Source organism: Saccopteryx leptura, chromosome 1, assembly GCF_036850995.1.
Source record: "Saccopteryx leptura isolate mSacLep1 chromosome 1, mSacLep1_pri_phased_curated, whole genome shotgun sequence".
NCBI classification, from domain to species: Eukaryota; Metazoa; Chordata; class Mammalia; order Chiroptera; family Emballonuridae; genus Saccopteryx; species Saccopteryx leptura.
Window position 1 is genome coordinate 20,681,824 of NC_089503.1, and position 23,081 is coordinate 20,704,904.

The following is a 23,081-nucleotide window of genomic DNA, read 5'->3' on the forward strand; positions in this document are numbered from 1 at the left end:
TGCTTTTAGCCTAGTGAAATAAGATAAGAGATGGACTTCTGCCCTGGCTGAATAGCTCAGCTGGTTAGAATGTCATCCCGAAGCACAGAGGTTGCTGGTTTGATCCCCCATCAGGGCATGTACAGGAACGGATTGATGTTCCTGTCTCTCTCTCTCTCCCTTTTCCCCCCTCTCTAAAATCAGTAAAATAAACATTAAAAGAAAAAAAAAAGAGTTGAACTTCTAATTCACAGCACTGTAAGATAGTAAATGTGTTGTTTTAAGCCAATAAATTAGTGATTTTTAGCAGCAATTAGGAAACTAATAAAAGCACCCACTAAATACCAGAAATAATGGTGATTAATAAAACAGGAGAGAACTTAGAAGTTCTTAAATGGGTGCTGTAGACCGAACTGTCTTCCTAAAATACATATTTTGAAGCACTAACCCCAATGTGAGGGTAACTGGATAAGGGACTTTTGGGACGTAATTCGGTTTAGAAGATGCCATGAGGGTGGGACCCTCATGATGGGAACAATGCCCTTATAAGGGGAGACAGCAGCGAGCTTCCTATCTCTTTCTCTCCCTTCCTTCACGAGACAGCAGGAATGCAGTGACCTGCAGTCCAGAGAGTCTCCCCCGAGTCTGAGCATGCTGATCTTGGCCTCCAGCTTTCAAAACTGTGAGAAAGTCAACTGCTATTGCTTAACCCACCCAGGTGATGGGGTTTTGTCACAGTAGCCCGAGCTGAGGCAGATCTGTTAATCAAATATTGAAAAAGGGACACAAACAGAAGTGCCAGAAATGGAATCTTAGTAACTTTATCATTATTTGGGTGATGGCAAACTCAACAGCCAGGAAATTACCTGCTATTCATGCCAGAAATTGCTGCTTTAAAAAACATGCAGCCTGACCAGGCGGTGGCGCAGTGGATAGAGCGTCAGACTGGAATACAGAGGACCCAGGTTTGAGACCCTGAGGTCGCCAGCTTGAGCGCGGGCTCATCGGGTTTGAGCAAAGCTCACCAGCTTGAGCCCAGGGTCGCTGGCTTGAGCAAGGGGTCACTCAGTCTGCTGTAGCCCCCCGGTCAAGGCACATATGAGAAATCAACCAATTAACAACTAAGGTGTCACAATGAAGAACTGATGTTTCACATCTCTCTCCCTTCCTGTCTGTCCCTATCTGTCCCTCTCTCTGACTTTGTCTCTGCCACAAAAAAAAAAACTCAGGAAAAAACAAACAAACAAAAAACCCAAACAAACAAACAAACAAACAAAAAAACCCGCATGCGATTGACTAAAGTTCTATTTGAGTACATACTCATCAAAACATTAGTAGTATCAATTGTGGGGGGAAAAACTCAGCTTAACTAACTTCTTTTACTGTAATCCCGAAAAGTGTGAAATAAGCATTAGTGACAAGGGTTTAATTTTTCTATGTAGACAACAAAACCAGACTGAAAGTTCCCTTTTGTTTATACTTCTACTTATGGCCACAACACTTTAGTGAAGGGCAACGGATGGAATAAGTGGTCTTTCACTAGAATTGGATTACGAACAAAGGTTTTACATATTTCAAACACTGTTGAGTATTTTCAAACACTCCTGATGCAGTCCTTTAAGAGGACAATATAGCAATATCTAGGACAATATAGCAATTAAACATAATGCATTCTTAGAACCAGGAAATTCCATTTCAAGGAATTCACCTTACACATAGATATACTCAATATACACAAAGATAAATATATAAGCATGTTCACACTGCAACACTGTTTATGACAGTAAAAACCTGGACACAATCTAAATGTCTCCCACTGGGGAACTGGTTGAATAAACTAAAGACTATCCATACAACTGAATACTATTCAGTCTTGAGGTAGAAGGGGCTAGCCTTTTATTTCTGACATGAACAGATGTTTAAATCTATTAAGTGAATAAAAGATAGTTGTGAGACAAAATGTCTCCAGCTGTGTGTTTAAACCAAATCTATACATATGTGTTCACAAATGCATAGGAACTTTTTGAAAGAATGCACACTAATTCTGTGACTGCTTCCAGGAAGAAGGTTTGTGAGTAGTTACAAAACTTTCACTTTTCATTTTATAACATACTATGTAGCTTGAAAAAAGCTTTTGAACAATGACCGTGAATTTTATAATTTTAAGTTCAATGATAAAATTGCAAAAGAATTTTAATTTTGGTATTTTTTTTACAAATAAAACTACAGAATTTTTGGTTTTGTTAGTAGCAATGTTTAGCACTGCAGAAAACAGTTTAGAATCAAATCTGGGCTTGAGGTCACATTTACCACTTCTTACCTGTATGACCTTGGGCAAGGAATTTAACCACACTCAGCCTAAATTCCTTTACTCAACAGAGAGATCAATAACCACATTTTACTGGGTCTGTATGAGAATAAAGAGATAATATGAAAACACTTGGTAGAATGTTCAATGAAATATGTTAAATTGTTCTTATTACAATAAAAGTTTTTTATTAAAATCCTAAATCAGAGTCACTGCCATGTGTGACTATATAAAATGCAAACTTTATGAAGGCAGGGGCTGCAGCTCCCTCACTGCTGTATTCCAAGTCCCCAACAAAGAAATCATTCAAGTATGTGTTGAAAGAGTGAGCCAAGCCAGCCAACTGTTAATGGACACACAAAAAGCACTCAACAAATACTTGCTCAAATAAAAAACGTTCTTGACTCCATTTGGCCACTTTTGGCAGCACTCAAACCCCTTGAGTTGTACTAAAGATTAATTACCCATCTCAGCTCCCCATTCAAGGTGGGAAAGATTGACCACTGGGTTCCTTCTTGCCCGTCAGCAGATTTTAAGTATAAAGTAACCAAGTGCCTCAGAGTGCCAGTGAGGGCTGAAGTAAAATGTTAGTAAAAATGCATAAACGAGTTCTTTTCAAAAGTTAGATTCATGAAGCAGTTACTACTGACTGAACCACCACGGGAGGCACATGATCCATCTGCCAGTGTGAACTCCCAAGTGTGTCTTGAAAGCAAATATGATATATATTTTGGCTTCTATAAAATTGTCACAACCTTACAGATTTTTAATAAATCCTTCTTTTGTACATATTTGTATTAAAACATTTCTGAATATTGTGACTTACCTAAATTTACATATGCAATTAATTTAATAATGCCACAGCCTCAGATATGAGTTCTTTGAGCATATCATGAAAGGCATGCTGGCGAGGCAATATATCCCAATGCCCAACAGGAAAGCAGATTACCTGAGGCACCATACACTGCTGGCTCGGAGACACCATGTTTTTAGAGAAGTCTTAGGTTGCCTACACCTTCCATTTCTAACAGGGAGAATGAAAGAACTGGTTTTTTTCCCTTTAAAGTAAACTCGCTGTCCCTCCTCCAGACTGCTAACACGATGGTGGTCCTTCAGTAGGCTGAAACGATCTGCAAAAGCTATTGCAGGTGTAAGTAATTGCACACAGACATGCAAGTACTCTCTTCTCCTCTCACCTGGTATTTCCTGAGTTGGTACCATATGTCAAACACTGTTTTAGGGCCTGGGTTATGTTCTTATAAAAAGGAAAGCAATAAAATGTATATGAAAATATAGAGCCAGTAATAAATGCTATGAAGAAAAACAAAGCAGAATAAGAAGATAGAGTGATGGAAGGAGATGATGTTTTAGATAGCGTGGTCAGAAAAGAGGTGACAGGTGAACAGACACCAGGTGGTTGCGCAGTGGGTAGAGCATCGGGCTGGAACATGGAGGATCCAGGTTCGAAACCCTGAGGTTGCTGGGTTCAGCCCGGGCTCATCAGCTTGGGCACAGGGTTGCTGGCTTGAGCGTGGAATCACATGGTCACTGGCTTTAAGTCCAAGGTCGCTGGCTTGAGCCCAGGGTCGCTGGCTTGAGCAAGGGGTCACTCACTCTGCTGTAGGCCCGATTAAGGCACATGTGAGAAAGCAATCAATGAACAACTAAAGAGCTGCAATGAAGAACTGATGCTTCTCATCTCTCTCCCTTCCTGTCTGTCCCTATCTGTCCCTCTCTCTGACTCTGTCGAAACAACAACAACAACAACAAAACATGCATGTGTTTGTGGTGTCTACTGAACAGCTAAGTGGGGACGTTGAGTAGGCAGTTGGACATATGAAGCTGGAGTTCAGGGAGAGACTGCAGGTATGATTTGGGAGTTCTCAGAATATATATTTTATACCATGAGATAGCATGAGATCACCTGGTGGGCACAACAGTACTTAAGACTCAGGAAGAAAAGAGGAATTCAGCAGAAGAGAATGAGATTTAGGAGGAAAACCAGGTGTGTATGTCCTCGAAGCCATGTAAGAAAACAGTTCAATAAGGCATGAAGACAAACGCTGGCTTGCTAAGATGACTTGGAACTAAACACTGGATTTGCTGGTATGACAGACAGGCTCTGGGTATCCTGACAATAGGTGTGGGGGGTGAAGAACTGACTGGGGCGGGTTTAAAAGAGACCTATGCAAAGGCAGAGAAGAGAGTCTGCACACAAAGGGCTCCTTTGAGGAGTCTGGCTACAAAGAGCCGCCCAGCAGAGGACTTCCCTCTTCTGCACCGTGGAGGACAGCCCAGGTGCAGGTACTGTCCGCACCCTGCTGCCCACACTGCGGAGTGCAAAGCTGTTCTAATTTCTGACACTTTCCTCACCATCAGACTGCCTTCTGCTCACTTCCCCCAGTGCTTCTACAGGGCAACAGCTGCTGAGCCCACTGCAGGCCTAATCCCTCCACCTCAGTGCAGCTGCCGTCCTCAGCCATCTCATCGCCGCCCCTTCCGACTCTTTTCCCGTTTTTATTCGTCACTCTATTCCTGTCTTGTTGCTTCTCCACATTTTTTTTTTTTTGTATTTTTGTATTTTTCTGAAGCAGGAAACAGGGAGAGACAGACAGACTCCCGCATGCGCCCAACCGGGATCCACCCGGCACGCCCACCAGGGGCGAAGCTCTGCCCACCAGGGGGAGATGCTCTGCCCCTCCGGGTTGTCGCTCTGTTGCGACCAGAGCCACTCTAGCGCCTGGGGCAGAGGCCAAGGAGCCATCCCCAGCGCCCGGGGCCATCCTTTGCTCCAATGGAGCCTTGGCTGTGGGAGGGGAAGAGAGAGACAGAGAGGAAGGAGAGGGGGAGGGGTGGAGAAGCAGATGGGCGCTTCTCCTGTGTGCCCTGGCCGGGAATCGAACCCGGGACCTCTGCATGCCAGGCCGACGCTCTACCACTGAGCCAACCGGCCAGGGCCTCTCCACATTTTTTGATGTCTGAGCAATAAAGGTGACTTTTTGGATATAACATCAGTGACAAAGTGGATGACCTCCCTTGCACACACAGCCTTATCACAGCAGCACCTTTCCAAGGCCTGAGCGTGGAGTTCTAGAAGCCTGAGGTTTCCTTTAGGCTGGTCTGCAGGTGATGATTACATTAACAAGTGTGGGGAAGGCTTCATTCAGATAATGGGAAATTCCTAAAAGGCAGGAACCTCTTCTCTCATTTCCTTACATCATTCATTCAACAGACACTGCTGTACCTATGTGACTAAGCAGTGTGAGATGAGGCAGAGAATATGGACACGGCCACCCCCTCATAGAGCAGCAGTAGTCTAACGGGGCTGTTACATGAGGAAACACACAGCACAGTATGTCAGTGCTTTCCTAAGGGAAGACAGGGTGCTCTGAGACAGACACAGCACAGTATGTCAGTGCTTTCCTAAGGGAGGACGGGGTGCTCTGAGACAGACACAGCACAGTATGTCAGTGCTTTCCTAAGGGAGGACGGGGTGCTCTGAGACAGACACAGCACGGTATGTCAGTGCTTTCCTAAGGGAGGACAGGGTGCTCTGAGACAGACACAGCACGGTATGTCAGTGCTTTCCTAAGGGAAGACAGGGTGCTCTGAGACAGACACAGCACGGTATGTCAGTGCTTTCCTAAGGGAGGACGGGGTGCTCTGAGACAGACACAGCACGGTATGTCAGTGCTTTCCTAAGGGAGGACGGGGTGCTCTGAGACACAGCACGGTATGTCAGTGCTTTCCTAAGGGAGGACAGGGTGCTCTGAGACACACAGCACGGTATGTCAGTGCTTTCCTAAGGGAGGACAGGGTGCTCTGAGACAGACACAGCACGGTATGTCAGTGCTTTCCTAAGGGAGGACAGGGTGCTCTGAGACAGACACAGCACGGTATGTCAGTGCTTTCCTAAGGGAGGACAGGGTGCTCTGAGACACAGCACGGTATGTCAGTGCTTTCCTAAGGGAGGACAGGGTGCTCTGAGACACAGCACGGTATGTCAGTGCTTTCCTAAGGGAGGACAGGGTGCTCTGAGACACAGCACGGTATGTCAGTGCTTTCCTAAGGGAGGACGGGGTGCTCTGAGACACAGCACGGTATGTCAGTGCTTTCCTAAGGGAGGACAGGGTGCTCTGAGACACAGCACGGTATGTCAGTGCTTTCCTAAGGGAGGACAGGGTGCTCTGAGACACAGCACGGTATGTCAGTGCTTTCCTAAGGGAAACAGGGCGCTCTGAGACAGACACAGCACGGTATGTCAGTGCTTTCCTAAGGGAGGACAGGGCGCTCTGAGACAGACACAGCACGGTATGTCAGTGCTTTCCTAAGGGAGGACGGGGTGCTCTGAGACACAGCACGGTATGTCAGTGCTTTCCTAAGGGAGGACGGGGCGCTCTGAGACAGACACAGCACGGTATGTCAGTGCTTTCCTAAGGGAGGACAGGGTGCTCTGAGACACAGCACGGTATGTCAGTGCTTTCCTAAGGGAAACAGGGTGCTCTGAGACAGACACAGCACGGTATGTCAGTGCTTTCCTAAGGGAGGACAGGGTGCTCTGAGACAGACACAGCACGGTATGTCAGTGCTTTCCTAAGGGAGGACGGGGCGCTGTGAGACAGACACAGCACGGTATGTCAGTGCTTTCCTAAGGGAGGACGGGGTGCTCTGAGACAGACACAGCACAGTATGTCAGTGCTTTCCTAAGGGAGGACGGGGCGCTCTGAGACAGACACAGCACGGTATGTCAGTGCTTTCCTAAGGGAGGACAGGGTGCTCTGAGACACAGCACGGTATGTCAGTGCTTTCCTAAGGGAGGACGGGGCGCTCTGAGACACACACAGCACGGTATGTCAGTGCTTTCCTAAGGGAGGACAGGGCGCTCTGAGACACACACAGCACGGTATGTCAGTGCTTTCCTAAGGGAGGACAGGGTGCTCTGAGACACACAGCACGGTATGTCAGTGCTTTCCTAAGGGAGGACAGGGCGCTCTGAGACACACACAGCACGGTATGTCAGTGCTTTCCTAAGGGAGGACAGGGTGCTCTGAGACACACAGCACGGTATGTCAGTGCTTTCCTAAGGGAGGACAGGGCACTCTGAGACACACAGCACGGTATGTCAGTGCTTTCCTAAGGGAGGACGGGGCGCTCTGAGACACACACAGCACGGTATGTCAGTGCTTTCCTAAGGGAGGACGGGGCGCTCTGAGACAGACACAGCACGGTATGTCAGTGCTTTCCTAAGGGAGGACAGGGTGCTCTGAGACAGACACAGCATGGTATGTCAGTGCTTTCCTAAGGGAGGACAGGGTGCTCTGAGACACAGCACGGTATGTCAGTGCTTTCCTAAGGGAAGACAGGGTGCTCTGAGACAGACACAGCACGGTATGTCAGTGCTTTCCTAAGGGAGGACAGGGTGCTCTGAGACAGACACAGCACGGTATGTTAGTGCTTTCCTAAGGGAGGACGGGGTGCTCTGAGACACAGCACGGTATGTCAGTGCTTTCCTAAGGGAGGACGGGGTGCTCTGAGACACAGCACGGTATGTCAGTGCTTTCCTAAGGGAGGACAGGGTGCTCTGAGACACACACAGCACGGTATGTCAGTGCTTTCCTAAGGGAGGACGGGGTGCTCTGAGACAGACACAGCACGGTATGTCAGTGCTTTCCTAAGGGAGGACGGGGCGCTGTGAGACAGACACAGCACGGTATGTCAGTGCTTTCCTAAGGGAGGACGGGGCGCTCTGAGACAGACACAGCACGGTATGTCAGTGCTTTCCTAAGGGAGGACGGGGCGCTCTGAGACAGACACAGCACGGTATGTCAGTGCTTTCCTAAGGGAGGACGGGGTGCTCTGAGACACAGCACGGTATGTCAGTGCTTTCCTAAGGGAGGACGGGGCGCTCTGAGACAGACACAGCACGGTATGTCAGTGCTTTCCTAAGGGAGGACAGGGTGCTCTGAGACACAGCACGGTATGTCAGTGCTTTCCTAAGGGAGGACGGGGCGCTCTGAGACACACACAGCACGGTATGTCAGTGCTTTCCTAAGGGAGGACGGGGCGCTCTGAGACACACACAGCACGGTATGTCAGTGCTTTCCTAAGGGAGGACAGGGTGCTCTGAGACAGACACAGCACGGTATGTCAGTGCTTTCCTAAGGGAGGACAGGGTGCTCTGAGACACAGCACGGTATGTCAGTGCTTTCCTAAGGGAAGACAGGGTGCTCTGAGACAGACACAGCACGGTATGTCAGTGCTTTCCTAAGGGAGGACAGGGTGCTCTGAGACAGACACAGCACGGTATGTTAGTGCTTTCCTAAGGGAGGACGGGGTGCTCTGAGACACAGCACGGTATGTCAGTGCTTTCCTAAGGGAGGACGGGGTGCTCTGAGACACAGCACGGTATGTCAGTGCTTTCCTAAGGGAGGACAGGGTGCTCTGAGACACACACAGCACGGTATGTCAGTGCTTTCCTAAGGGAGGACGGGGTGCTCTGAGACAGACACAGCACGGTATGTCAGTGCTTTCCTAAGGGAGGACGGGGTGCTCTGAGACACAGCACGGTATGTCAGTGCTTTCCTAAGGGAGGACGGGGTGCTCTGAGACACAGCACGGTATGTCAGTGCTTTCCTAAGGGAGGACGGGGTGCTCTGAGACAGACACAGCACGGTATGTCAGTGCTTTCCTAAGGGAGGACGGGGTGCTCTGAGACAGACACAGCACGGTATGTCAGTGCTTTCCTAAGGGAGGACGGGGTGCTCTGAGACAGACACAGCACGGTATGTCAGTGCTTTCCTAAGGGAGGACGGGGTGCTCTGAGACAGACACAGCACGGTATGTCAGTGCTTTCCTAAGGGAGGACAGGGTGCTCTGAGACACAGCACGGTATGTCAGTGCTTTCCTAAGGGAGGACGGGGTGCTCTGAGACAGACACAGCACGGTATGTCAGTGCTTTCCTAAGGGAGGACGGTGTGCTCTGAGACAGACACAGCACGGAATGTCAGTGCTTTCCTAAGGGAGGACAGGGTGCTCTGAGACAGACACAGCACGGTATGTCAGTGCTTTCCTAAGGGAGGACGGGGTGCTCTGAAAGCGCATAGAAAGAAGAGCTTATTCCAAACTGGGGGTTACAGAAGCTTCCCCGAGAAAGTGATGTTTAATTATGAAAAGTATAAGTCAGCCAGGTGGGGACATCTTGGGGGAAGAACATGTGCAAAGGCCCAGAAGCAAGCGAGAACAGAACATATTTGGGGACACTGACAAAAGTTGTGTATGGCTAAGTGTGTTTGTGTATCTGTTCTGGGGTGAGGGTGGGGCACTCAGGGATGGGCAGACAGAAAGCTAGAGAGAAGGAGGGTCCGATCATAAGGCAGACAGAAAGCTAGAGAGAGGAAGGGTCCGATCATAAGGCAGACAGAAAGCTAGGGAGAGGAAGGGTCCGATCATAAGGCAAACAGAAAGCTAGAGAGAGGAAGGTCCGATCATAAGGCAGACAGAAAACTAGAGAGAGGAAGGTCCGATCATAAGGCAGAATGAAAGCTAGAGAGAGGAAGGGTCCGATCATAAGGCAGAATGAAAGCTAGACAGAGGAAGGTCCGATCATAAGGCAGACAGAAAGCTAGAGAGAGGAAGGGTCCAATCACAAGGCAGACAGAAAGCTAGAGAGAGGAAGGGTCCGATCATAAGGCAGACAGAAAGCTAGAGAGAGGAAGGGTCCAATCACAAGGCAGACAGAAAGCTAGAGAGAGGAAGGGTCCGATCATAAGGCAGACAGAAAGCTAGAGAGAGGAAGGGTCCAATCACAAGGCAGACAGAAAGCTAGAGAGAGGAAGGGTCCGATCATAAGGCAGACAGAAAGCTAGAGAGAGGAAGGTCCGATCATAAGACAGGGAAAAGAATTTGGACCATGTCCTGGGAGATGTAGCAAACTGTTGAAGGCAGTTTCCTTGGGGAGTGAGAGAGAATAGGTAGAGGTGGAAGGACTCACTTTATTACTTTAAATACTTCCAAAATGTTAGATTTTTTTTTTTACATTGCCATGCTTTACTTTTGTAATTCAAACTTTCGTTATTGAATTACAGTGATGATAGTGGCTTTGGGAAGAAGTAATTAGAAAGTGAAATGGAAAGATGTCTGTAAGGAGTAAGGGAGAGGGAGAAGTTAAAAAAGACAACTAGACTTATGATGTGGACAGATATGTGGTCGGTACATGATGGTGTCTTCCATTAAATTAGGAAAACAGTGCATGACACAGGTGTAGGAGTAAAATGAGTTTAGATTTGGTCATTTGAAGCTTGAAGTGCCAAGGGGACATTCACATGGAATTAAAATATAGAGGTATTGAATCTACAACTCTGGAGAAAGAAATCTGAATTATAAAAAGAAATGTGGATATTTTCAGCGTATCTATGGTAACGTAAGTCCTGAGAAAGAATGGGATTGCCCAGGTATATGTAAAGGGTAAAAAGAGAAGGCTGGAACAGAAGCTGGAGGAAGAGCATTTCTTAGAATGATCTGTGACCCAATGGCATCATAATCTCCTAAAGAGTTTGATGAAAATGAAGAATCCCCTGGACCTGTGGTGGCACAGTGGATAAAGTGTTGACTGGGGACACTGAGGTTGCTGGTTGAATGAAACTCCGAGCCTGCCGGGTCAAGGCAAATACCAGAAGCAACTACTACAAGTTGATGCTTCCTGATCCTCTCCCGCCTTTCTCTCTTTCTAAAATCAACAAATAGCCTGACCTGTGGTGGCTCAGTGGATAAAGCATCGACCTGGAAATGCTGAGGTCGCCGGTTCGAAACCCTGGGCTTGCCTGGTCAAGGCACATATGGGAGTTGATGCTTCCAGCTCCTCCCTCCCTTCTCTCTCTCTGTCTCTCCTCTCTTTCTCTCTGTCTCTCCCTCTCCTCTCTAAAATGAATTTAAAAAAAAATCAACAAATAAAATCAACAAATAAAACCTTAAAAAATAATAAAAAAATGTAGAATCCTTGGCTCCACCACTGACCTCCTGAATTAGACACTTCGAGTGGCCCAGGAATCTGCATTTTAGGCAAGAACCCAGATAATTTTTGTGCAAAGTAAACTTTGAGAACCACTGATCTAGAAGATAAGTGGAGTAAGAAGAGCTAAAAAAAAAAAAAAAAAAAAAGTTAAGAAGAAGCTGTGCTTTGCTCACCACTAAAGAAAAGTCATAAGTTTGTGTCACAATAGCCAGTGGAAGAGATGGTGAAAAGTAAACAGTTAATAAATACTTGTTCAATAAGTAATTTGGAAAAATAATTAAATTTATAATTTATCTCTATATTTCCAAAATCCTATTACTACTCTATAGTAAAAATAAAGTTAACACTTGGGTAATTTATAAGAAGAAAAATAATAGTGGGAAATATCTAAAAGTGAATTGAGAATCACTTTGATGCCAAAGTCTAGGACAAACTGCAGAGGGTTAGCAGGTGCCTGGCAAGTTAGTGAACAGCCACCAGGCCCTGTGAGGTCCAAGTCAATCCCTGAGGTGCACAAACAAGGAGGTACTGCTCCGTGACAAGAGAGATGGGGTCAGTTTTGGAAACCTCTGAAATGAAGCTGTGGGCTTCAGGGTACTACTATCCGGGTGCTCTCTCCCAGCCAGATTAACCAAATTGCTTAACATCTGACCAACATTAAGCCGCTCCTTCGATTACAAGCTATTAAAAACCAAAGGTAAAAGATTCAGTCTGTTTGTCCAACTAATTCTGATCGCTCTTCTTTAGGCCATAGATACCAAAATAGGTGCTTATCAGTTTCTTTGCCAAGGCTGCTAGGCTTCAGGATCATTCTTGTCAGAAACTACATTGTTCTGAGCAGCTAAAAGGATCTGTACTCTTAAAACATTCGCTTGCTAGAAGGCAAATGATTAAGTAACCCCCAAATTAACTCACACTTACTTGGGACCTACCCCCGCCCACCCAACCCCAATGTGTAGTCACCACAAAACATGCAGCACAGGTGCAGTAAACTGGAAAACAAGAGATTTATTTCACTATTCCCATTGTTGCTTTTATTTTTCTTTCTATTCCTTCATTTGTAGGCATTACCAGAGGGGTAGAAGGAACACTTGAAACTTACTGATTACAAAGTGCTCATTTGCATGCTACTGTAGATAAATACATTTTTACTGAGTGTTATGACTAAATGCCATTCATTAGTTCTGTGACTAAGGGTGATTTTCTTGTCTATGAGTTGTACTATATATATATAATATATATAACATATTAAAGAGAGAGTGAGGAAGGGAGGGAGAGGGAGAGAGAGAGAGAGAAAGAGAAGAAGAGGAGAGGAGAGAGACAGAGAGAAGCATCAACTTGTAGTTGCTTCACTTTAGTTGTGCATTGATTGCTTCTCGTATGTGCCTTGACTGGGAAGCCAGTGACTTTGCGCTCAAGCCAGAGATCTTGGGATTGTGTCGATGACCCTGTGCTAAACCGTCAAGCTCTTGATCAAGCCAATGAGCCTGAGCGCAAGCCAGTAACCATGGGGTTTCGAATCAGGGACCCCAGAGTCCTGGGTCGACACTCTATCCACTATGCCAACACTAGTCAGGCTGTACCATATATTCTTAAAGAACTGTTTCAAATCTAAAATTCTATTATTTTAAAATTGGAGGAGAGGGAAACAACAGCCAAGAAAATAAATGTTACAATGTTATAAGAGAGTTGAAAACGATGATACTCTATTTACTTAAAATTTTAGAGCCCTGGTAAAGAGAGAATTCCCAGAGGCATTGGATCCAGTCCTAGCAGTACACCTTCTTGATTCAGTAAGCCTGCAACACACTGGTAACATTTCAAGAGTCCATCTGTTAGATGGTAATTTAGGACAGGGGACATTAATTTTTTTCTACAGAAATGACGTGATACATAGTAGCTAGGCTCTTAGGCCAATTTACAAGTTTATTTAACCTCCAATGCAAGTGAATTGTTAGGCACTTTTGATAAAAATAGAAAATAGATGTTGCCATCCTATTAATTAAGCAAAAAGGACATCAAAATAAAACAAAAAATATTTATCTTGAAGCCTATTCTTCACAATGAAGTCAACCAAAAGCTCCATTGGTGCGATTACAGACACTAGGTCCTTCTAGTGACTAGGTTATAATAGCCCACTCCTAAGGTCCAAGAACTCCAAGTTAAGAACCCTTGCTTAAATACTGTATCAGAGGGTCTAATTATCAGACACAGAAGTATTCCAAAGCCCGAAGCTGGGAGAAAAGCACAGAGCCGGAAAGGCTAAGGAGAGGTGGGGCCTTTTTTTTTTTTTTAGATATTCCCTGACTCCAGTGGGAAATGAACTCAGTGACTGGAGCATTCTCTTCACATCCCAGCTCCAGGATTTCCTGGACAATGCCCCCGGGAGTTCAGTGGTAGCTCAGGAAACATGGAGCCTAAAAGCAGAGAAGATATGCCTCTTAGCTGGAGCAGAGACTATGGGAAAGGAACAACTTCCTGAGCTGCCCTGCCAAGCTCTAGACACCTGCTATTGCCAGAAGCAGCCACAGCTGTAATTGCGAGGAGGCTGCCTGGAGGAATGTCTGCTTCCTGGCTCTGACTGAATCCCCATTTCAACCTTTCTACAGCTCTAGGGCTTCCAATACACACATATGCATGTTCACAAGTCTGCAGTCTGTAACTGTGGGTGCCTATCTTTATCATATGCTAAGGCTAGAAATAGAAAGACGAAATGAATGTTCTCTTCTCGTAGGGAAGACTACTTACTGTAGTTTACACTTTATAGTGATGGGAAATGTCTCTATTTAAACCTGTATTTTGGGCAATTCAGAATTTTAATTCATAAGTACTTCCCCACCTTCACTATTGAAACAACCTATTATATCACTGATCTGTTATATCTACTTAAAACAGGTTTAAATATCAGGGGAAGAGTTTCAAAAGGTATTTATGATTCCAGTTCCCTAAGATCTGCTATTTCAATTTGCCCTTAGTCTTTTCCCTGATACTAGGCGACTTTAAAGTGAAATCATACTCAGATAGTATAACCAAAAGTATGTCATGTAGGGTACAATATACACACTGGACTTTTAATTGATTATGTTTCTGGTGCACGGATAGATCTGCAGTATACTCAAATTTATGCACTAGAGGGATCTTTTGATTCTTTAACAAGTATACTCAAATGTGATAATTAATCACAAATGTAATTGAGGTTTGGATTCTGCCTACATTCAAATTATTGTTGGAAGGGCAGCATGGGTAATGCACGCACAGCTATCAGAGTGGAACTGGGACGCTGACCATGGTATCCAACTCTATTTAAATTTTTTAAATTGACTTCAGAGAGAAAGAGGGGGAGAGAGAGAAATACATTGATTTGTTGTTCCAATGCAATCATTGGTTGATTTTTATAGGTGCCCTGACTGGGACTCAAACCCACAACCTCGGTGTTGTCAGGATGATGCTCTAACCAACTGACTAGCAGCCCAGGCCCTTATAACTCTACATGTCCTGCAGTCTCTTCTCATTAAATCCTTCCCTAGTCTCTTATTGTCACAATATAGTCACCAAGTTTATTTCTTCTGGTATAAATTTTTGATTGGCTGGACTTTAGTGTTATATAGCAACATATTGGAAAATTCACTGAAAAGTATAATTTAAAAAGTCATATAGTATAGAAATCTTGCTTTCCAAATTTTAAGCCTAATAACTTACTGCAGGGGTGACTTGGTAGAGATCCAGAAAATTCTTTAGATTTCTCCCTTTCTGAGACAATCCTACCTTTCCCCACTAAAACATACATATCCAGTGTGCAAAACAAAAACAAAATCAGATTCTACTTCCCTAATGCCATGTTTGCATATAAGCAATACATTACTACCAACTTTCACTTTACTTCTTAGATGAGCTACTTTCTTAGCTGAATGTCAGGACTCCAAAATGGGAAGGAGAAATCCCTGTCATGGAGGATAAATAGCTGCGGCCAAAAACAACAGAAGAGCCAATAGGAGAAGGGCTCCCCAAATTGCAGCAAGAGTGAATTAATTCCCGGTCTCCCTTCATGAGGATCTCAGGGAAACCTGAGGACATAAAAGGGTGGAAGTAACCAAACTCACTTAAGACTTCCAATCTTCTCTTAGAGAGGAACTTGCAGTGTTTTCTGAAACACATAATTATTAAATCTCAGCTGGTATGGCCACGAAAAGAATTTTTTTTTCTAACATAAGTTAGGTAGAGAGAAAATGTCAGCCAACTTCTCAGATGTGTGAAAAACCACTCACCAATACCAACGCTGATTTTTAAATAGTTTCACTCATTCATTATACTTGACGTAAAATGTGCATCCCATGGCAAATCTAAATACGAACCTTACTTTACACAGAAGTACACCTTGCACTGTGTGCCTATCACCATTCATTACAAACAACCCTAAGGTGCAGTAATTTCACACCATAAATACATTTGAAGATCAGTGGGCTAAACTGCATGGGGTACGCACTTCACTTTTCAAATGTTTGCTGAGTATTTCAGGATTGCTTGCGGAATGGAAGTGTGGAAATGGATGAAGTTTACCAAGTTTCTGTAGCAGACACACACCAATGTACTCTTTGGGCATCAGCAGCCACAATACGCAGGCAATCATAAAGTTATGTAAGAAAAGCAGGAATTAGTTCAAGCACAAGAATCCCCAGAAATCGCACAGCCCTCTGGCGGGGTCACAGCAACCAGGTGAAGCAGTGCGGGGTACCCTGGGAAAGGAGGGCAGTGACAGCCGGGAAGATGCAGGCGACGCCACAGCGGCACCTTCACGCACTCCTTCGGACCGCGAGCGTGCGCGGTCATTAATGCGCCCCTGCCGACCTGGGTAACGGTGCAGGCTGACACCACCACAGCCAAACACGAACGCCGGCACGTGAGCGAGGAGACTGGGGAAAGCAGCAGTCAATGACCCACACTGCCGATGGGTGCCGACGCTGTCACCTGCTTTCTACTTCCTCGGGGAGCGCCGGTGACGCGTGGGCCCGAGGGCAACCAGAGGCAGGGACAGAACCCGAATCTGTGGTTTCTCAAGCCCGAGCACGAGAAACTGTCCCCCGGGCCCGAAGCCCCCAAAGCCGGGCGACTCTCCCCACGCGGCGCGCGGCTCCCGGGGCGGACGCCTGGGAACTTGCAAGCGCCGGGGGCGACGGCCGGAGCACAGATGGGGAAGGGGCGGCGCTGGGGTCATCGGGCTTGGGCGCGGGGACCGTGGGAAGGCAGGCTGGGGGCGGGGCCGCGAAAAGCCAAATAGCCAGGGGTCGGACCGGGGCATCACCCTAGGGCGAGGGCCGGTGCGGCGGAGAGGGGCATCCTGGCGGCTACCTGCTGTTGGATCTTCCCGTCCTCCGTGACGACCCAGTGCGTGGTGGCGAAGACCCCTCGAGCCGCCATACTCATCAAGGCAGAAAGGCTGAAGAGCCAGCCTGGGCCGGAGCACGGCGGCAGCTCGCCCCGGCCACGGACCCCTACTGCCGCCGCCATCTTGCCCCCCCCGGCCCGGCCGCTCACACCGGAAGCGGAAGTGGGGCCCCGCCGCCCGCCATCTTGGGGAGGTCGGCATTGGCAAAGGAGGAGGAGTCGAGGGGGCGCTGCCGGCCTACGACCGGCTCTCTGAACCTCGGTTTGGGCTACCGGGATGCGCGGCTTTCGGCGGCTGGCCCAGACTAGTGTCAGGTCGGAGACCGCTTTTTTGTTACTGTGTTTCCGTGTGCGAGCCGATCTGGGAGCGTGGGAACCAGAGGGAGATACAAATACTGGAGTGCTTTAGATGGAGCACTCAAGAGGGTGTGGACACACACAGACATTTTAAAATAACACCTTGGAATTTTTAATATATTTTTAAAATTTTCTAGTTGTGTATAATAGTTGAGAAACAAAAGGTATGCTTTCGAAGCTCCGAAGGGGAGCTATGTATTATCTTTTATTCTTAAAGCTGCACAGTCGTGGAAGCCTCTGCATATGGACGGTGTTAGGGCAGCGCTGCCCAGAAATATCACGTGCGCTGCGAGCCACCTGTGTAATCTAAAAGAAAGAATGAAGTAACATTTTATTTAATGCATTATGTGCAAAGTATTCTAAGTTCAATATGAAAGCCGTACAAATTAGAATTTTTTTTTTGGTACAAAGTCTTTGAAATCGGTACGTGTTTTGCGTTAACAGCTCATCCAAATTCGAACTATCCAGATTTCAGGGTCTTAAAGTTCCCCGTGGCTTGTGGGTGTGTTATTGGGCAGCAAGGATCTAGGCTGGAGGTCTATCTAGGGCTGGAGGCCAGCAATATTGGCTTCACGTGGGAGCTTATTAGGAAAGCTTGTTCGTGGTTCTTCTCCCCATCCGTGCTAGCTTCTACCTCTTCACTCAGATCCCAGGTGACATGCATGTACATTCAAGTTTGAGAAGCAGTTCCCTCTTGAGAACCAACAGGCGGCCCAAGAGGCTAGCCTGGTCTCTAGCTTCTACATATTTAGATATGTCTGTTTAGGTGTTTCAGGGTTGCCTTCTAGGTTTTTTTTTTTTTTTTTTTTTAATGTTTATTTATTGATTTTAGTAAGAGAGGAAGGCCAGGGTGAGAGAGAGAGAGAGAGAGAGACAGGGAAATCGATCTGTTCCTGTGTGTGCCTTGACCAGGGGAGGATGCGCTAACCAACCCCATTGATTCTGCCAAGGCAGGGCTGCCTTCTAACTTGGTGTGTCATTTTGTATTTAGCTTCATTATGCTTTGGTTTTCTCTTTGAGAAAAGGAGAATGAGGCTTTTGCCTGACCACTTCTGTACACTGTTGTATTGCAGGAAAAAAAGAATTGCCAAGTGTGTAAACACCCCTTCATGCTATGGAAGCAATGTGTACAACACTTTTTTTGTGTTTGTATCTGTTCTTCCTGAGAGCACATTTTCTTGAGGACCGAAATAATGAACATTCACTTCATTAAAAAACGTATGGTTTACCTGCTTTTGTTTAGTTCTCTGCTAGACATTGGATATGGAAGTAGTGACCACTCAGCAGTCTGCGATCTAGTGGGATATTGGTAAGGGAAGAATTGAAATGTAGGATAATGGGCACATGCGTAGAAGAGAGAGCTGCCAACCAGGTTGAAAGGTTTGGAGCAAAGGTGCTGATTCAGGCAGAATAAACAAATGTGAAAAGGTGAAATCGGTGGCAGGTTGTATGGTTTTGGTTTTTTTTTGTTTTTGTTTTTTGTTTTTGTACTTTTCTGAAGCTGGAAACGGGGAGAGACAGTCAGACAGACTCCCGCATGTGCCCAACCGGGATCCACCCGGCAGGCCCACCAGGGGCGACGCTCTGCCCCTCCAGGGCATTGCTCTGTCGCGACCAGAGCCACTCTAGCGCCTGGGGCAGAGGCCAAGGAGCCATCCCCAGCGCCCGGGCCATCTTTGCTCCAATGGAGCCTCAGCTGCGGGAGGGGAAGAGAGAGAGAGGAAGGAGAGGGGGAGGGGTGGAGAAGCAGATGGGCGCTTCTCCTGTGTGCCCTGGCCGGGAATCGAACCTGGGACTTCTGCACGCCAGGCCGATGCTCTACCACTGAGCCAACCGGCCAGGGCCTGTAAGGGTTTTTTATATATCATATCCAGAAGTTTAAACATAGGTAGTGGAAATGTTTCAAAGTTTTGAAATGAAGAAGTGGCAGGTGATGGAGTCCCTTTGTTCTTAGCATCTTATTTTGAGGCATGGAAGTCAACCTTCTTACCTGTGTATAATCCTGCTAAGTACTGGTAGTTATCATCATCTAACGTTTGTTAAGTGTTTAATGTATACTGGGCACAGTACACGCATATAAATCAGATAGGTAATAAGCAGGTAACTCAGATTTGGAATCGGATATACCTGACTCTAGAACCTGAGCCTGGATGAAGGATGGTGAAAAATTTGAAAGAAGCCCCAACATCACATACTTTGCCCATTGGCAGTTTCTTTGACATAAGTTCACCTGTAAAGGGATAGCTTCTGAAGCTTTAACATACCACTCACCTCTGTTTTCTCTAAATAATAACCCTTGTCCTTTGAGATCCTGTATTAGTTTTCTATTGCTGTATACCAACTAACCACAAATACAGCAGCTTAACACACTCTTAACTCAGTTGCCATGGGTCGAGTGCCTGGTGTGGCATGGCTGGGTTCTCTGCCTGGTATCTCACATGACTGATATCAAGGCTGCAATCTCATCTTCGTCTTAGAGGCCTCTTTCTAGTTCTTTGCCTTTGTGGGACCGAGGTCCTAATATTCTTGCTGGCTGCTGACTGTGGCCACTCTAAACTTCAAGGCCACCCACTATTCCTTGCCACATGGCCCTCTCAGTATGGCATCTGTTCCTTCAAGCCAAGCAGGAAAACCTCCATTACTTGAATCTCTGGACTTCCTTCAATCTCTGATCTCTACGCCCAGATTTAAAGGGCTAATGTGATTAGATAAGGTTCATCTGGATAATCTCGCTTTTGATTATCCCCAAGTCAACTATGAGTAACCTTAATGATACCTGCAAAAATTCCTTTTGCCATATAACAGGATAAATCACAGGAATTATACATATTCACATGTTCTCTTCACATTCAGGGGAGAAGATTTTATGAAGACATAAATTGTTGGAGGTTATACTAGAATTCTGCCTGCGTAAGTCCTGACTGCCAAATTCTCCTCTAGTCTTTTACTGAACTGTTTTAAGCATCACACAGTAACACTTAGAAGTGATTTTATTGATCCTGTTCTCTGCCAGAAATCCTTTCCTTGCTCTTCCTTTTCAAACCTGCTATTTAAGGTATAGCTCAAATTCCAGATTTGTAAAAGTCTGTCAACTTCTATTTGCCCTTTCTGATTTCTGTAACATTAACATGGCAATTAATACCATGTTACTATGTGATATTATTTGCACATTTTCAATAGTTAAACTATTGAGTAATTCTTTGTTCAGTTAGTTAGCATCTGACACAGGAAGCATTCCATATACAAATATATTAATATTTTTATCTTCCATAAAGCTTCCATGTAAGTGGTTAGCTTGCTTAGCTTTTTAGGCCCCTCCCCTTTCCCAAAGGTAGCATTCCCATTTTATATGAATAAAACAATTGAAAATCTTAACCTAAATAAAGTTGTACTTATTTTCTACACCCAGATAGAACACCTGTTACCCTTATTTTACTTTAAGACTTGATATTTCTTTTTATTAATTATACTTTTTCTTTTAGATGCTTAGATAAAACCTATAGAAATGTAAGATAGTAGTTGACAAAATTTCTGATCTCTAAATTGTAATTTAGTTCCCAGTTGAACAAATGATCAAAAAACCTATAACTGCATTTAACTTGGTCTTTTAAAAGAATTATTTTAGAGAGAGAGAGAGAAACATCAATATGTTGCTCTACCTGTGTATGCCTTCATTGGTTGATTACTGTCTGTGCCCCAGCAGAGGATCAAAACTGCGGCTTTAATGTATTGGGACGATGCTCTAACCAACTGAACTACCCAGCCAGAGATAACTTAGTCTTTCAAAACAAAGTATTTTGGGGGGGCAGGGGCGAATAGAGCCCGGATCCACCCGGAAGAACCGAGTCCCTGCGGCTGCACTGCCCCTCGGGGCCCGGCCAGGGTGCTACGAGGGCCCCTGGAGGTTCTGAGATGATTGAGACACAGGAAGACATTTATGTAGGCTCCATTGAGACTGACCGGGGGGGTGCGGGAGCAGGTGCGTTTCTATGACACCCGGGGGCTTCGAGATGGGGCCGAGCTGCCCCGGCACTGCTTCTCCTGCACTGATGGCTACGTCCTGGTCCACAGTACAGACAGCCGAGAGTCCTTTCAGCGTGTGGAGCTCCTGAAGAAGGAAATTGACAAGTCCAAGGACAAGAAGGAGGTGACCATTGTGGTCCTTGGCAACAAGTGTGACCTGCAAGAGCAGAGGCGTGTGGATGCAGATGTGGCTCAGCATTGGGCCAAGTCGGAGAAGGTGAAGCTGTGGGAGGTGTCTCTGGTGGCCCGCCGCTCCCTCCTGGAGCCCTTCATCTACCTGGCCAGCAAGATGACCCAGCCCCAGAGCAAGTTGGCCTTCCCGCTCAGCCGCAAGAACAAGGGCAGCGGCTCCTTGGATGGCTGAAGAGCTGCCATCCCTTCTTCACCTTCCCAGCCCCAGCCCAGCTTCTGGGGCTTTGGAAGATGGGTTGAAGCAACTTGTGCTCTCTCCCAACTCTGGGAAGTACAGATAATCTAGGTTAGTGCCCCCAACCTCTTCCTCCACCCCACCTTTCATCATACCTGCCTCACTGTAACCTAGCTTAATTGAGGGTCAGTGCCCCTTCCACCTGCCCTGAGTGGGAAGCAGAGCTGCCATGCAGAGGTGCCCAGGCTAGGCTCCGGTTCTGATCACAGGCCCACGCCTCTGGGCTTCTGCCACTCACACACACACTCACACTCACACTCATACACTTACGGCACCAGCCTGGACTTTAGGGGAAAGGGCCTCTAGGTATGGTGTATATGTGTGCATATTCATCCAGCACCCTGACCTTTCTCCTGTCTAAATTGGCTGGGAGAAGCCAGCCTTATGGGAAGTGTGGTTTTTCTACTTGACCTCCTCCCCCCCAATTGTTTCACTTCCTCTTCCTGCTTACAGAATAGATGGGCCTCATTTGGTAGAGGAACGGAATAATGACTGGGCTGTCACCAGTTGGCTTTGTGACCCAGCAAGGCTTTTACCTTCTCTCAGATTCAGTTTTCTCATCTGTACTATAACAGGAGTTGCTTAGACGACCTAGATCCTCTCCAGCCCTGTGATTTTGTAATGCCCATGGCTTCGGGCCAGTTGACTATATCCTTTGCTTCTCTCCCTCTTCAAGGTGCTATGCCTACCCGCCCTGGAGGCTGGGACACTGCTCTCTGACAACCACCAGGGGGCAGGAGTGCACTATCTACTCTAGTTGCCAGAATGGCTCCTTAGTGCTCAATGGGGAACTTCACACCCATGAGGCTTAGCCTTCACCCCTTCCTATGGTCGTTTTCAGCTACTAGCTGGACGTTATTTATAAATTACTTGTTATAAATTAGTATGCTGCCATGGTGAAGGCCGGACAAGGTGTTTTTCTAGCCCTTCTTACCTCAGATGCCTCAACAGAACAAGGCAAACAAGTAGCAGCTTCTCAGGAGCAGACAGGTCTGTTGGGGCGCAGAAGGGTGGTTATACTCTCAACATGCTATAAAGTGAGCTGTGACCCACAACTTCCTGTGCCCACTTTGTGCTGCTTCTAATGGGCACAGCTACCAGAGGTGAGCCCCTGTAGCTAGGCCACCTCCGATGCATGCCCCTTCTCTCCAGAACAGGAGAGGTGAACAGGGACAGGTGGTCCAGGGCTGGGTGAGTCAAATAGGGCATATGCAGGCTCGGGCTTAAAGTTCATTTATTGATTCACTGGACAATAAAACCACAACTGTTATCAAAAACAAAACAAAAAACAAAGTATTTTTCCTCTCATTATAAATTGTAAGGTCGATGCTGGCATGGCCCTTCCCCCTCCCCAGTCCCTGGCACTTTGGTCACAGATCCTGGCTACCAGCTATGGAAGCCAAGGTAATAAAACTGCAGCTGAGGTTCTACTGAGGACAGAGGAACTGAGTCACCCGATATTATCAAAGAGAAACAGCACAGGTTGGTGTGTCCCTCTGTACCCACTACTTGTCTGCCACCTGCTTGTTTGCCCATAGTCAGAGTTTTGCTTGAGCAGTTGCCGAGGACGTAGCTATAAAAACTGTGGCCCCCAC

General features: G+C 46.4%; 1 protein-coding gene and 1 pseudogene across 5 annotated transcripts in view; one reads left to right on the forward strand and one right to left on the reverse strand.

Annotated features, from left to right (window-relative positions):
• The window catches only part of TTC17 (tetratricopeptide repeat domain 17), a 116,733-nt gene extending 99,880 nt beyond the window's left edge, over nucleotides 1-16,853 (reverse strand). For 2 of the 5 annotated variants that reach the window (XM_066362987.1, XM_066362996.1), the window contains exon 1: nucleotides 16,644-16,852. In XM_066362987.1, the coding sequence (XP_066219084.1) occupies nucleotides 16,644-16,802 (159 nt within the window). In that variant the 5' untranslated portion in view covers nucleotides 16,803-16,852. Of the gene's footprint in view, nucleotides 1-2,299; nucleotides 2,374-16,643 lie in introns of those variants that run through there. The other 3 variants (XM_066363014.1, XM_066362976.1, XM_066363006.1) reach the window with 3 other exon arrangements.
• Nucleotides 16,854-20,915: 4,062 nt separating this feature from the next.
• On the forward strand, nucleotides 20,916-23,081 carry LOC136391377 (NF-kappa-B inhibitor-interacting Ras-like protein 2 pseudogene; annotated as a pseudogene).